Source organism: Halichoerus grypus, chromosome 6 (assembly GCF_964656455.1).
Source record: "Halichoerus grypus chromosome 6, mHalGry1.hap1.1, whole genome shotgun sequence".
NCBI lineage: Eukaryota > Metazoa > Chordata > Mammalia > Carnivora > Phocidae > Halichoerus > Halichoerus grypus.
In genome coordinates this window covers 71,327,672-71,342,107 of record NC_135717.1, presented here as the reverse complement: position 1 = coordinate 71,342,107, position 14,436 = coordinate 71,327,672, and the positions used below count along the sequence as shown (strand labels likewise).

Below are 14,436 nucleotides of genomic sequence, written 5' to 3'. Positions count from 1 at the left end.
TGATGAACACTTGTTCCACAGGTATTCTGTAATAAAAGAGTCTTAAGACCAATGGGATAGGCATATGTTGGGTTAAATCAAGTTAAATCCAGGTTTCATACCTGTGGGACTCCTCAGAGCTTTTAATATACTGACATAAATTGTGAAGATTCGTAAAAGGAACATTATGACATGTAACATTCCCAAGTGATTTGGGGGAAAAAAAAAACCCTATTTTTTCCTTGAAACATTTCATAAGATGAGTATTCTGGGGAATACATTTTAGGACCAATTCTCTACTATTTCTACTTCTTACTACCAAAAAAAGGGGGAGGCGCCTGGGTGACTCAGTTGGTAAAGCATTCAACTCTTGATTTCAGTTTAGGTCATGATCCCAGGGCTGTGAGATCAAGCCCCACATCACACTCTGCGCTGGGTTTGGAGCTTGCTTCAGATTCTCTCTCTCCCTCTCCCTCTGCCCTCAACCCCTCACTAGTACATGCATGCACTCTTTCTCTCTAAAAAAAAAAAAAAAAAAAGCAAACACAACAGATTGGGAAGTGATGAAAACAATAATATGATCTATGTAATTTGCCATTACTAGAGAAAAAAGCAATCAGAATTCATGAAATATCTGAAATGGGTATTTTTAATGTAATATGACAATTTTAAGAACTTAGAATGTTTTAAATAAGTTTTCCCTGGAAGGATTCTCAAGGGGCCTGTTTTATTGTACATTTGTAAGCAAGCACTTATTTGTCCCCAAATAATTCAAGAACTAAAATGCTGAAAAACCACCTTGTGATTTTACACCATCAATTCTCTTAAGAAACCTTTATTTATAGATAAAGTGCAGTAAACTTGAGCCCTCTACATTAAAAGAAGAAATTCATTTCAAAGAAATTAAGCTGTTTAAATATAGTGAAATGTTAAATCGTTTTATGTATTCTGGTTTGTAATGCAAAAAAAAAAAAATCACTTTCCTTATGGAATAATTAGTCAAAGCAAGGAAGGTAAAGCACAAGCTTCTCTCTCCTTTGCCTACCTGTCTTGTTTTTACAGCTGAGTCTTTAGTGTTATCAAGAGGAAATTTTTTATGCCTTTCTCTAGCTTACGTTGTACTAAAGAGAAGACTGTATTTGGAATCCTCCCTTTATGCTCCCTTTTATTTTTAATGAACTTGACCATAATCCCTTTTCCTTTTTGTTAAGCTTGCCATAAAGATACCTTAGGGTCGGGGAGTACTTTAGATGGTAGGTCTGAGATTGTCTGATCTCCCCATTGAGTTAAATCCATGCTCCAACCACAGAGCCATTTCGGCGAGCTGACCCTCTTTGTGCTCATATGGTTAAACTTAGGTGGTGTTCCTGCTCTTAGGCTACTGGCAATGTTTATGGCCACTGCTTTCTTTTCTTCTAAACACACAATTACTCCTTAAAGTCTGTATAAATCATGAGGCCGCCTAGGTCATTAAAATCCTTTCTTCCCTCCATGAGCTCACTCCTAACACACAGATTGTTCAAGTCTTGCTCCTATGCCAATTAATTACTAAGTCTGTCATGCAAGTCAATGATAAGAAAAAACATATAAACTAATGTTTAGGCCAGTAACCAACGAGTCTCTGAATATTTTGTTTTTTAACTGAGTTGCATGTTGTAATATAGAAAAAAAGCCCTAGTTGACATTTAAAGTATTTTATGTCCACAGATATACTTCTCATTATACAATTTTTTCTCCGTATTACAAATTGACTTGGGGTTTCATAATACATGCTTGCTAGGTAGTAAAACTAGTAGTGGCCCAGTCATGTGCAGCTGATACACCTGCCTTTTGAGTTAATAGAATTTTAAATAATGAAAATAAATAGAACAAATACTATAAACATGGATGCATCAGACTCTAAAGATGACTTAATTGCAAATAGTATGCTGCTTTCAATAAACATTAGGGATTAAGGAAAAGGTAGATCTCCCTGTGACATGATCTATTTTTCTCATGTGCATTTCTTTCTAGTATCATCAATGCATTAGGCTAAAAGATTTGTGTTTCTTGGTTATGGGTAGATTGGTGGTTTGTACCCTGAGTAAACTTCAGGGTCTGCTGAACAGAATAGCAGAATTCCAACTTCGGTCAGTGTCCCCTGCCCAACTTAAAATTCAACTCAAGTTTGCTTTCACTACTGGTGTCACTAAAAGGAAAAGAAATCTAATCTGTGTCACTAGACCCATTTTTCTTCAGCATTTTTTTCTTTTCACTTTTTCAGAAAAGATGGGTGGTCATTTCAGGGTAAGGGATTTCTGCATTCCAGAATGAATAATCTCACCTACCTGACACCAAAATGGGTCTACTGTAATTACTGCCCCCCCCAAAAAAAAGAAAGAAAAAGAAAAGAAAAACCTTTAAAAAATGAATATTTGCCAACTTTAGTTCCTGCAGCTTTAATTTGCAAACTACCTAGATCCCCACTGAATAATTACTAATTAATCAGGAGGATATTTTAAAAATTACTGTAGTTAGCACATTAGGTCCTATAGTCTAAAACAGAATTATTGCTTTATTTATTTTTCCAAAGGATGAGAAAGGAAACTTGAGGATTTTGATGTTGTGACACCATCAGCCAGAGTCACTGCCTTTCTAGAATGGGCAGTTTCACTCTGGGTGCTTCTATCATACCTAATAATTAAGGGGGCTTTTTGAGCAAATTCAGCACTGCCTGCTGATAGCACTAATCCAACTGCAGATCATTAAATCAGTTGGGTACATCAGTGAAAACACTTAACAGATTTAGTGATTTAAAAAAACATATCGTGGTTATATATAAATTGATTTCTTTAATTCCATTATTGACAGTGTCTTTAATTGATTGATTTTTGGTGGTGGTACTGGAGCAGGACCTACTGTCATTCCAAATAGTACTTTTCAGAATAACAGGTTCCGGTCATATTCTGAGAGTTAGCCATCTGACTGACAGTTCCCCCTGGGAGCGGACAGGAGCTACAATTCCTGCACCAACTCGACTACAGTCGGTTTTGAACTGGGTAGTATACCTTTTGGAAAACAAAACTGTGCTCCCCCTTCTTTCTATGTCTTCGTCTCTTTCCTTCTCCCGCATTCCACCCTCACTTGGGAAGGGACATCAAGCCCTGTAAAGGCCATTACATACATTATGTCATCTAATCCTCTCTATCAGCCTGTAGGTTAATTATCATGTTGACCATTTTACAGGTGAGCAACTGAGGCTCACAGAGGTTGGTTAGTGACCTGCCCAAGACACTCAGCTGGCCAGGGTCAGAGTGTGAGGACTTGGATCATAGTCATCCCACTTTGACTAAGTTGACTGCCTGGTGGTCAGGCAGGTGGCACTTCCTTGCCTCATTGGCCCCTTTGACACTTTGTAGGAGGTCAAATATAGTGACACTTCTTGATAGATCAGAGGTGCAGGAGTGGCTCCTGAAGTTCAGAGCCTCAACCAGAACACAGTCCTTCCTGCCCCAGCTCTCTCAAGCAGACCATGTTAAAAGAGGCTCAGTTAACTTAAAAAAAAACACAAAATTATTCCCTGTGGACAGCTGAGAGGAGAGGAGCGGAGAGAATATCCTTTATAGAAAAAAAAAAAAACTTAAATATATAAGGATTTAAAATAAGTAAGAAGGAAGTAAATGTGTCCAAAAAGCCCCCTCTGTCACTTCCTGATGGCTTGACTTGCTATATAAACCCATCTTGAGACAGTCCATACAAGTAATTCCTTTTTTTTTCCCTGAGAACAGTGGAAAGTTGGCAAGAAGTAAAAATTCTCTATGAAACAGGGAGGCGAACAAGTTGTAAATGATGTTAATATCTTCCAGATGGCACAGTTTAACTTGGGAACTGAATTTATTGTAATTAAAGGCATGTGAATTTTTCTATAAATACTGAACTTCGCAAATTTGACACTGGAAGACTCCATCACTTCTAGAGCATAGTTGTTTTAAGGGAGGCCTTGCTTCTCTTCCATTTAAAATGCATCATTAGATTTCATAATCTGAGTTAAATCATAGAAATATTTTCCCATGCGAAAGACTTTTTTTATCTTCCATGCCAATAAATCTTAATTACGAAGTGAGATTCCTCAGAAATGAGAAATTTAAACTCTAAACATTTTCTATTAAAATTATGTATTTTGACCATTATTTTACACCACATGTCTTGAATTCCTTTATGTATTTATTTTTAAATTAAGCTATTATCACTTTTCTGTCTCCAGACATATGTGTTGGGCAATCTTGGAAGTTCTGTTTTTGCTTCAATCAGGAGAATCTGGCTCACTCCAGAACCTTGCTTTCCTTTACACTGCAAGCAATGCTTACAGGCTCAGAGCTCCCAAACCAGCAGCCAACATGACATGAGAACATGAAAATTACTTGCACGATTACTTCAGTTTTCTAATCCCGCCCTTAGTCTTACCCTGAATCTACTAGTCTCTGCTCTATCGGGTGATGCAAGTGGATGATCCCTCTTGGCTTTGGTTTCTACTGCGGCTTCCAAGCTCCAGGTGTCCTACCAGAGCTTGGTCTGTGTGGTAGGCAGAATTCAAAAAAGGGCCCCCAGGATCTTTAGCCCCTGGGATGCACACACCTCCTCCCAGTTATTCATTAATACAGGGGCTGCTACAAAGGGATTTTGCAGATTTAATTAAGTTACCAAACCAGCTGACCTCAAGAAAGGGAGACTATTTTAGATGAGCCTGACCTAATCAGGTGAACCCTTAGAAAGGATTGAGGTTTTCCTGAAGAGCATGAGGCATGAGAAGAATTCATTGTGAGGCAGATTTTCTGCTGTTGGCTTTGAAGCTGGAGAGGGCCATATGATGACAAATGCAGGTGGTCCGTAGGATCAGTCCCCAGCTGACAGCCAGCAAGAAAGTGGGGAGTACAGTCTTGCAACTGCAAGAGACTGAATTCTGCCTTAACGGTGTGGGCTTTGACAAGGACACCAAGCTCAAGATAAGAACACAACCCTGCCAACAGCTTGATTTTGGTCTTGGGATACCCCGAGCGAGGACCCCCAGCCAAACCATGCCAGACTTCTGCACTATGGAAATGGGACCTAATAAATGTGTGTCATTTTAGCCCTTCCATTTGTGGTGATTTGTTATGCAGCAGTAGGAAACTGTCTATTACTTGCTGGACGTTTATTGCCTCAGTTTCTCTCCTGTGCTGGTCTATGCTGGTCTTGACTGGCAATGACCCATGGCAGCCCACGGGATCAACTGTCATCCCTTTGCACTGTTGCAGGGAGAGCCATTTAATATCTCTTTTAATTTTACTCCAGTAAAACTTTTTTCTTTAACATTTTCTTTCTTCACTTTCGTAATGCCTCATTTCCTGGGACTGTTAACTCTTGTACATATTATTATGTTACTATCTAGACTATTAATCATCAGTTTTCTATAGCTGCAATAAAGTTATGGATATTCATTATTATGACCCTGAGGCATCACAAAAGCTTAAAGATGAAAATTTTAATGTGTGAGATTAGCTTTATGAGTTTTACTATACTCTGATTATTGAGAACAAGTTATCAACTACCTACATATAGAAACTCTTACTCTATGGAATCAGCAGAGTCACCTTCTGGAAAAGATGCTAGGGAGACTGTATTGTGTTGGGATTTCCTGGAGGAGAATTATCTGGAAGCCTGTAGACAAGTGCACGATTAACACCATGTGGGCCTTTGAGGAGGACAATGAGAAGACAAAAGACAGAAGTGTTTGCAACAGTTCTTTTGTTCTGAGAGAGGTGAGGGGGTTGGCATCCCATTTACAGTCACTGGAGTTGGTTACGGGAGAGATGGTTTGGCTTTGGTATATCCAGCAGCCGCTGAGCCAAGCTCCCTGTTTTCTTTAGCACCAAGTACTTCCCAAGCTCTGTGGCACGGGCCCAGCTAGCCAGGGTGTCCTCCTTGCACTCTGGAACCTGTCCTCTGTACTGAGGAACTCCGGGGCGGGGAAATGGAAATGCTGATAACATGTTACTCTCCTACAGTGAATGGGGTCACCAGTATGGCAGGTAGCTACCCCCGCTGAAAAACACCACCTCATGCCCTGACAGTGTCAAGAGCATGTTACTTAGTGCAAATAGGCATAAACACATAATAAGTATAGATATGGTTAGGCTATGGACTAAAAGTTAGGGGTGCATCAAAAGGATAACTAGACTTGGGATGTATCAAAAGAATTGCCAGAAAAGAAGTAAGGGAGACTGAATTTTAGAAAGGGTCAATACAAGTGAAAAGGAGCGCTAGTTCAAAGACTAATGTCCTACAGTCTTGCTTATAATAATACACAGTGTGCATACAGGAAGAAAAAAAAATATATATATATATATATGAAAAAATATGTATCTTTAGGAAGGTATTTCCCATTATTTTAATGGGGGGAAAATTACTTTCTAAACTTAGAAACAAACCTTAAAGGGGAATATGACAAAATAATAAACAAAGCAGTATTTTGTCTATTGTACAAATTTTAAAATGTTGTCAGATTCAGAATGGCTTGCATAGACATTGGCATTTGGTAGAACAGGCCAGGTCATAACCCAGGCTCTGTGTTCCTCCGAAAACGTGGAGGACTCTCTGGCCAGGCCCTCTCCCTGCTCTGAGTTTGGGGTGTTGCCTGTGACCTCCTCCAGGAGGGGGAGTGACCCAGGCCGGCTCCAGCCCCCCCACCCACCCCAGGGCCTGCCCTTCCCACTTAGCCATCCCAGGGAGCGCAGCCCGGCCTGCATAACCCGGGCTCCGGCCCCGCCCCATCCTCACTGGAGCCATCTGTGCTCAGGCGCCACATGCTGGCACTGGGAAGAAACCCAAATTCCAGCTGGTCTTCGGCACCCCTCCCCTGCTTCATGTCGATTCTCTACTGCCCAGCCTGGGCTGGGCTTCTCATCACGTCGTCCCTGAACATCCAGCCGAGCGGGAGGACAACGACCAGGACTAGGATAGCTCTAGAAGGAGGCCCATTCAATGGTCACCATCAATTCCACTGCAACTTTCCACTCATGTGACTCCCTGGGGGCCAAGGGCTCTCTCTGTCTCTGTCTCTGTCTCTGTCTCTCTCTGTCTCTTACATACACACACGCACATAGACCTCTGCACACCGAAGGTGTCTGTGTCTATAGGTCTAGTGCACTGGTACAAAAAATCAATGAAATATTAGTTGATGTGTCATGTTTCTAGCAACAATGACCAGTTACAAAATGAATTGAGTTGTGAATGAATAATTCTAAATTAATAAGGTCGTACTCATCCTCTCCACCCCCCAAAAAATATGTATGAAAGGGAGTAACAAGAGCAGAAATTGGAATCAAATTTGCCCAAAAGTAGGCAATGTCGAAAGGATACAAATTACTCCATCTCTATGCCTCCCCCCAGTGTTTCCCCAAGGCTGTGCTCCCTCTGGGCTGCCGCCTGACAGGTGCCTTCCTGGGATCACCGGACAGACTATGGTAGACAGTACACCTGACAGCACTTTGTAACACGGAAATTACTGTACAAATGGCAAGTGTTACTGCCACCATTTCAGACAGTATAAGATCAAATCTGATTCATTTTAACATTCGAGTACAAAAAATAATAATAAAATTTTTAAGTGCTGTGAATTGTGTAAGACTGTTGAATCACAGACCTGTACCTCTGAAACAAATAATATATTATATGTTACAAAAAAAAAAAAAAAAGATAGCAGGGAGGGAAAAAGGAAGGGGGGGAATCAGAGGGGACGACGAACCATGAGAGACTATGGACTCTGAGAAACAAACTGAGGATTCTAGAGGGGAGGGGGGTGGGAGGATGGGTTAGCCTGGTGATGGGTATTAAAGAGGGCACGTTCTGCATGGAGCACTGGGTGTTATATGCAAACAATGATCATGGAACACTACATCAAAAACTAATGATGTAATGTATGGCGATTAACATAACATAATAAAAAAAACACTAATGATATATTGTATGGGGACTAACATAACATAATAAAATAAAATTAAATTAAAAAAAAATTTTTTAGGGCACCTGGGTGGCTCAGATGGTTAAGCGTCTGCCTTCGGCTAAGGTCATGATCCCAGGGTCCTGGGATCTAATCCCGCATCGGGCTCCCTGCTCAGCGGGAAGCCTGCTTCTCCCTCTGCTTCTCTCTCTCTCTCTCTCTGTCTCTCATGAATAAATAAATAAAAATCTTAAAAAAAATTTTTTTTTAATTTTAAAAAGGCACACAGAGACTTTCCTTGATCTAGTTGTTTAAAAAAAAAAAAGAGGTAAAGCCTTTGATTTACTTCTAAATAAAACATAAAAAATAGTGTCTTCTGACCGAGAAATAAAAAAATTATTAGCTAGGCAATAAGGTATTGATTTGCTACTTTATATATAGGTAATTAATAATCTTCAAAATAACTTCTATTTGGTTACAAAGGAACACTTACTTGGGGTGCCTGGATGGCTCAGTTGGTTAAGCATCTGACTCTTGATCTCAGCTCAGGCCTTGATCTCAGGGTTGTGAGTTCAAGTCCCACATTGGGGTCCATACTTAAATAATAAATATAAATAAATAAATAAATAAATAAAGGAACACTTACCCATTGTAAAAATTTTGAAAAATACAGAAATAACTAAGGAACATCATCTCACTACGCAGAGATAATCACTTATTCACACGGCTCGACATACTTCCAGTTCTTTTTCTGCATATGACTAGGAACTGAGAATATACTGTAGATAGGGGTTTATGTTCTGATTTTTCACTTAATGATATCATTAACATTTTTCCTATGTTATAAAAAATATTTTATTGAATAGGCTTTTTAATGACTGAATAATATTCCATGATATGACTGTATATAAATTTCTTCTTGTTTTCTTCCTGCCTGCCTTATGTCCATTTTCCCCCCATTATTCTAAATAAAGCTTCAGGCATTGGTTTTGCATAAATATTTGACATTATTCCAGGTTATTTCCTTTGAATGGATTTCTCAAAATTGCTTTTACTAAATAAGAGGCTATGAACCTTGTAAGCCTCTTCATATATCTTGATTAGGACACTGCAAGCAAGCCAGAACTTAGGGGTGAATCTCATGTAAAATCGCTCAGAAACACAGATGCAGACTAATTGGCTCCTCTTAGCTCCATCATTGTATATTTTTATTTCCAAATCCTCTCTCTAATGCTCTGAGAGTAAAATCTGTTCTCTTCTGGGGAATATGTAAGGTAATTCTTGGACAGTGGCGTAGTAATCGTTTACAGGTTGTTCAGTAGGGATAGCTATTAATGCCTGGTGCAAAATAAACCAAAGATCCAAAGAAACACATTTTTGCAGGTGAAAATTATGTTAGCCAACATCATTTCTCACTCTGGTTTATGATGTCAGGTATCAAATTTCTCCATTATTAATGTACAGATGCACATGGGGGTAGATCTTCCTGGAAGGAGATTAAAAAGCCGCCAGCACCTATAACCCCTCTTCCTAGTCATGCGAGCATGTCCAGGAGCTGTGAGGGGTTGGTACAGTAGCTCCCCCATCCAGACAACACCCTGCAGAGGATTAGCTTTCTTTCCATTAGCGGGCTCCACCACGGAGAGTCAGGGGTCATTTGTACTCGCAAGAGAAAACCTGCCTTGAGTAAAATGTGCTATCCGTCTGTTCAGCACCGCTTACCTATAAAGCCTCTGAAACCGCTCTTTAGTGACTGAGTACATTTCTCATTTTCCCATCACTTCTCCCCCTACTTGGCTATTTTCCTAAAACTGTAATTCAAACTTTCCAAAAGAAAAAATAATCTCTGGGTAATCCTTTCAAGAATTCTTAGAAGGAAATCTTTATTCTTTTATCACTCTTAGGGGAAACCTAACTCGTGATTAGTATTAGGATTCAGAGTGTTTTCACCATGCGCATATAGGGTGAGAGCTGGGGAGTCTGGGAACAAAAAGTCCTTTGGCTTAAGGAGCTTGCACTCTCAAGCCGGGGACGCTCCTGATAAGAACCACCGTGGTACTCTATCCTAAAATGGGAACCATGGGAAAGTGTCCTTTAATTGTAAAAAAGTTTGTTCCTAGTAAATATGGGCTGCTTTACCACTATGAGCACAGAAAGAGAAAGTATTTAGGCAGGAGATTTAAGAAAAGAAATGGCAGGATGCCTAAAGGGGGAGGAGAGGTTGGTTGTCCTCTGAAATATTCAAAATACCCACATGACATTTACATTCCTGTGATGGTAAGTGGACAGGATGAGGTTTGAGGAAGGGCTTTCCTGGCCAGGACCCATGTCTGCTCTGGCCCAGGCCCCTGCACAGAAGGGTGGTGCCCTTTGGACTCAGACACGGCTCCCCTGGCACCTGGAGCATTCGCTTTCTGGAGCAGGGCTCCGAACGGACAGACGCGTCCACTTGCTGACCCCTTGTCTAGCTTTTGTGTGTCAGATTCCCGAGACGCAATTCCCAGCTCTCCTCCGGCAGCTGTAACGTGTCGGTTCAGAATGAGAGGCACACACGTGCCCCTGTTGTCACCTGCGTAGGTCCCGCTATCATGACCGGGGATCTTGGACATTCCAAGAAATGCAGCGTCTGCCACGCTGGAGCAGAAACAGAGCAATGTACAGCAGGCTGGGGGAGCGAAATTTGCAAACTCAGGATCCTGGGCCTCAGGCCAAGGCAGGCTGGGTGCGTTGCTGTGGTGACACGTTTAGTCTCTAGGGAGGGATGCTGGCACACTGGCTGCATTCCTGGCACCACGTTTGCCAGCAAGAAACTTATGGAGTGGAACTGGTATCAACTCCAGAGGGAGATGCAAGCTGCTTTCCTAACTTCCTTGGCAGTACTACCCTTTGCAACTTGCGCACTTAAACCCTCCTGAATATTTACATGAACTGCTATTTGTGACACTCTTTGGGGCCCTGTTGGATGGTACTTTGAAGGGAAGTGCTAAAATGATAGCAGCATTCCAGTTTATAAATGTAACTATTGTATCCCTGAATAATTCAATTTCCTAAAATTGGCACTTAACGATGAAATGACTTATCTCTTGCTGGGAGGAGATTCTAATCCCTCTCCTCCTTTTAAAAATAGCTTTTCCTGTTGCCAAGAGGAGAGCCTGGTATTTACTATTAGAAGATACGTGAATTAAAATACCAGCTTCTTTCCCTGTCGCAACTCACTAGCACTATATTAGCTGAGCTCTCTCCTACCTGGGAGAAAAGGTTCCTCCCAGAAGCGCCCTTAGTTCTTAGGAAAGCCTGACCCACCTCTCTTACTGGTGCCTGGAAAGCAAAATGCACTCGGAGTTGGCCACTTAATATTCAGACCATGTCAAGATTCAAGTAAAAAAGCCTGTATTGCGGGGCGCCTGGGTGGCTCAGTCGTTAAGCGTCTGCCTTCGGCTCAGGTCATGATCCCAGGGTTCTGGGATCGAGCCCCGCATCGGCTCCCTGCTCCGCGGGAAGCCTGCTTCTCCCTCTCCCACTCCCCCTGCTTGTGTTCCCTCTTTCTCTGTCAAATAAATAAATAAAATCTTAAAAAAAAAAAAAAAAAAAGCCCGTATTGCATCATCACCGGACCCAACACAACCAACAGTTCAAATCACAGTTAAATTATAAGCAAGCGTGGGGCAAAGCGTGCAGACCTGTCTAGTCAATGAAGCAGTAGAGATAAAAGGAATTACTACATAAATGCCAACGAGGAGGCTTTAACGAATACAGAGATGGTGTTCTTTCCAGGTGCCCCCAGTCGACTGTAAAAGACTCGTAAGGATTTTGAACCTAATGCTTTCTTCCTCCTCATCCTCCACTTTTTCTTCTCCTCCTCCTGCTTCATCTTCTTTTAACATGCAAAGCATCTCCCAAAGTACTGAGAACTGAACAATTCCTCTGTGTATGTCCATAGTTTTGCAAAGGGACAGTGATGCTAGCAGACCAGTGATTACTACTGGAAGCATCAGATGCAGCAAAGGAAATGCAGTTAATACAATAATTCACATATGTTAATGCTTAGTTCCATCAATGTCAGCTTTCTTTTCTTCTTGATATACACAAAGCTGGCACACAATTTTAACTGATGAGGTAATGTCATTTTTAATTTAGAGAGCCTTAAGCTGTCCACTCTAATAGTGATATCATCTTTGCAGTTCTCTCGTGAGGCTTTATGTAAACATAAGTAATGTGTCCTGGACAGTTTGAAAAGAGATTGTTAAAGATGACATTGGTCATCATGAAGATTTCCCCCACTTTGATCTCTTTTAAATTGCCAGATACAGTTTATATTGCTGCCATATTTTAGCCATTCCTGTAATTAATATATCCCAGGACTTTTGAACCAAGTTAAACACAGAAATAAAACGAAGGTTTGAAATGAGCGGATTGTAATGTTTTCATGTCAGTTCTGGAAGAAAAATGGAAGACAGCTCAGATTGTCTGGCTCCTAGGTGACTTGGTAAATAACAAGAGAGGAAAGGGAAAGACACTAAGAAAAGGATAACACCAAACAAACAAGAATCTTCCTGTTTTCCAGGAGGATGCCAGTCTACTGGAGACAGCCCCCCACCTTTTGGAGATAAAGAAACATATGTGTTAACTCAGTGCAATATTTAGAATAATATTTTATCGTGACTTCCTTTACCATTTGTCTCCTCAGTGTATTATTATTCAGCCTGAATTTTTTTTTTTTTTAATCACATCACTTTGATGACTTCAAGTGTGTCATATTTCCTTTTCAAACAACAATGTTCCTTTAAAGATTCAGGCTGGTGGGTGTAAACAAAGTAACTTTCCATTTTTAAATAAACGTTTTTCTTCAGAGAGATTATGTTCTGCAATTCCAGATAGTTTGGGGGAAGATGATCTGTGTTTTAACCACTGTGGATACCGAGAGAGGTTTTTTTCCTAAGAGTCTGGAGTTTGGTAGAACTGAGTTAAATAGTAAAGAATCTGTTTATTATTCTGTGGCCATATGTTTAGAGGGTCGCTCACAGAAATCAAAGTATTGTTCATGGAGAGCTCCAGCCAAGGAGACATTTTGAATTCATAAAAGAACTTCACAGTTTGAAAAGAATGCATAGCATTATGTATTGACACCCCACCACCATAGACAAAGGAACACAATTTAATAATAAAGAATTGTGCTCATGAGATTTTTCTTTTTCTTGTTAATTGGTTACTTTAAGTGACATTGTCTGCAAGTATAATGGACACCATTATTCTTAATAGTTCTGTGTTGCCAGATGATGTATACAGACATGATGTAGTCCATTTTAATTATTTCATTTTGCTGAATTTTTCTCCCTCCATGAAGTACAGTGGTGAATGCAGATAGCACTGTTTTCCTGTGCTGGATGATGCTGCCTGCTAAATCATTCAAATTAGAAGGGCATTTCTCGCTCACCTGTTATTTTCTTCCATATTTATGTGCTAGGTATGACTACGTGGAAGTCATCGATGGAGAAAATGAAAATGGACGCTTATGGGGGAAGTTCTGTGGGAAGATCGCCCCTTCTCCTGTAGTGTCTTCAGGGCCATTTCTTTTTATCAAATTTGTCTCTGACTATGAGACACATGGCGCTGGATTTTCCATACGTTATGAAATCTTCAAGAGAGGTGAGTGACTTCCAGTAGAACAAGTGTGGCTCAATGTTCATTCACATTGTTTGATTCCATGAAAGACAGTGAAAAGAAGACAAGGCGTAATGCTTTTATCTTTTTGTAAAAAATCATACATTCCCACTACAAAACTGTTGAAAAATACTTTACACAAAGAAAAACTACCTGATGTATGGAGGAAGTTATGTTTAAATATTTTTTTCAGGACTCAGAATTGCATCATTCTAATATGCTGACCAATGTTTATAAGGCATGCATTCTGTAAAACTCTTTTAAGAGCCTTTATTCTTAGCTTGCTTCTTCAAAAATAAGTCTAGTCTGCTCTCGAGGTTTGATTTCCTTCATTAAAAATGCGTGAGTCCCTTTTACCTTAAAGCCATGTACATCCTGATCCCTTTGTTTTATTACAAAATTCAAAACTGGTATTTCCCAGGAAAAGCAAAGCAGTTCACTAGGCTTAGAGTTTCTAAAGCTATTGAAGGAAGAAGAGCTTTTCTATTAATGTCTGTTAAGAAGAAGAATAGTTGAGGAAAGAAGCTCTTGGAGGAAACAGAACAGTAAAGCTTTAAATGGTATTCCCCTTAGGAAATAAAGATCCTTCTCCCCCTCCAATATAATCACTTAGTAATCTATTCCAATGGTATATATTGAGATGGATAGAACCTGACAATTCATAGTCTCCCCGCCTTGAGGAATTGAACGCACATATCAGTCAATTGATAAACAATGTATCTTTATCTGGATGTCACTGTTTTTCACAAGAGCTAGTAGATTCCTTTAATGTGTTAAATTCAGCCTTCCCTTTTAAGTTGACAGTAATGTGGGGGTGGGGGGTGGCAATCCAGGGCCAG

General features: G+C 40.3%; 1 protein-coding gene across 9 annotated transcripts in view; it reads left to right on the top strand.

Annotated features, from left to right (window-relative positions):
* The window catches only part of NRP1 (neuropilin 1), a 140,202-nt gene that overhangs the window by 44,174 nt on the left and 81,592 nt on the right, over window positions 1-14,436 (top strand). For all 9 annotated transcript variants that reach the window (XR_013449046.1, XM_078075352.1, XM_036118607.2 and 6 more), the window contains one exon: window positions 13,401-13,582. Coding sequence is in view for 8 of the 9 variants with exons in the window: in XM_078075352.1 (XP_077931478.1) it covers window positions 13,401-13,582 (182 nt within the window). In the remaining variant the exon portion in view is untranslated. The remainder of the gene's footprint in view (window positions 1-13,400; window positions 13,583-14,436) is intronic.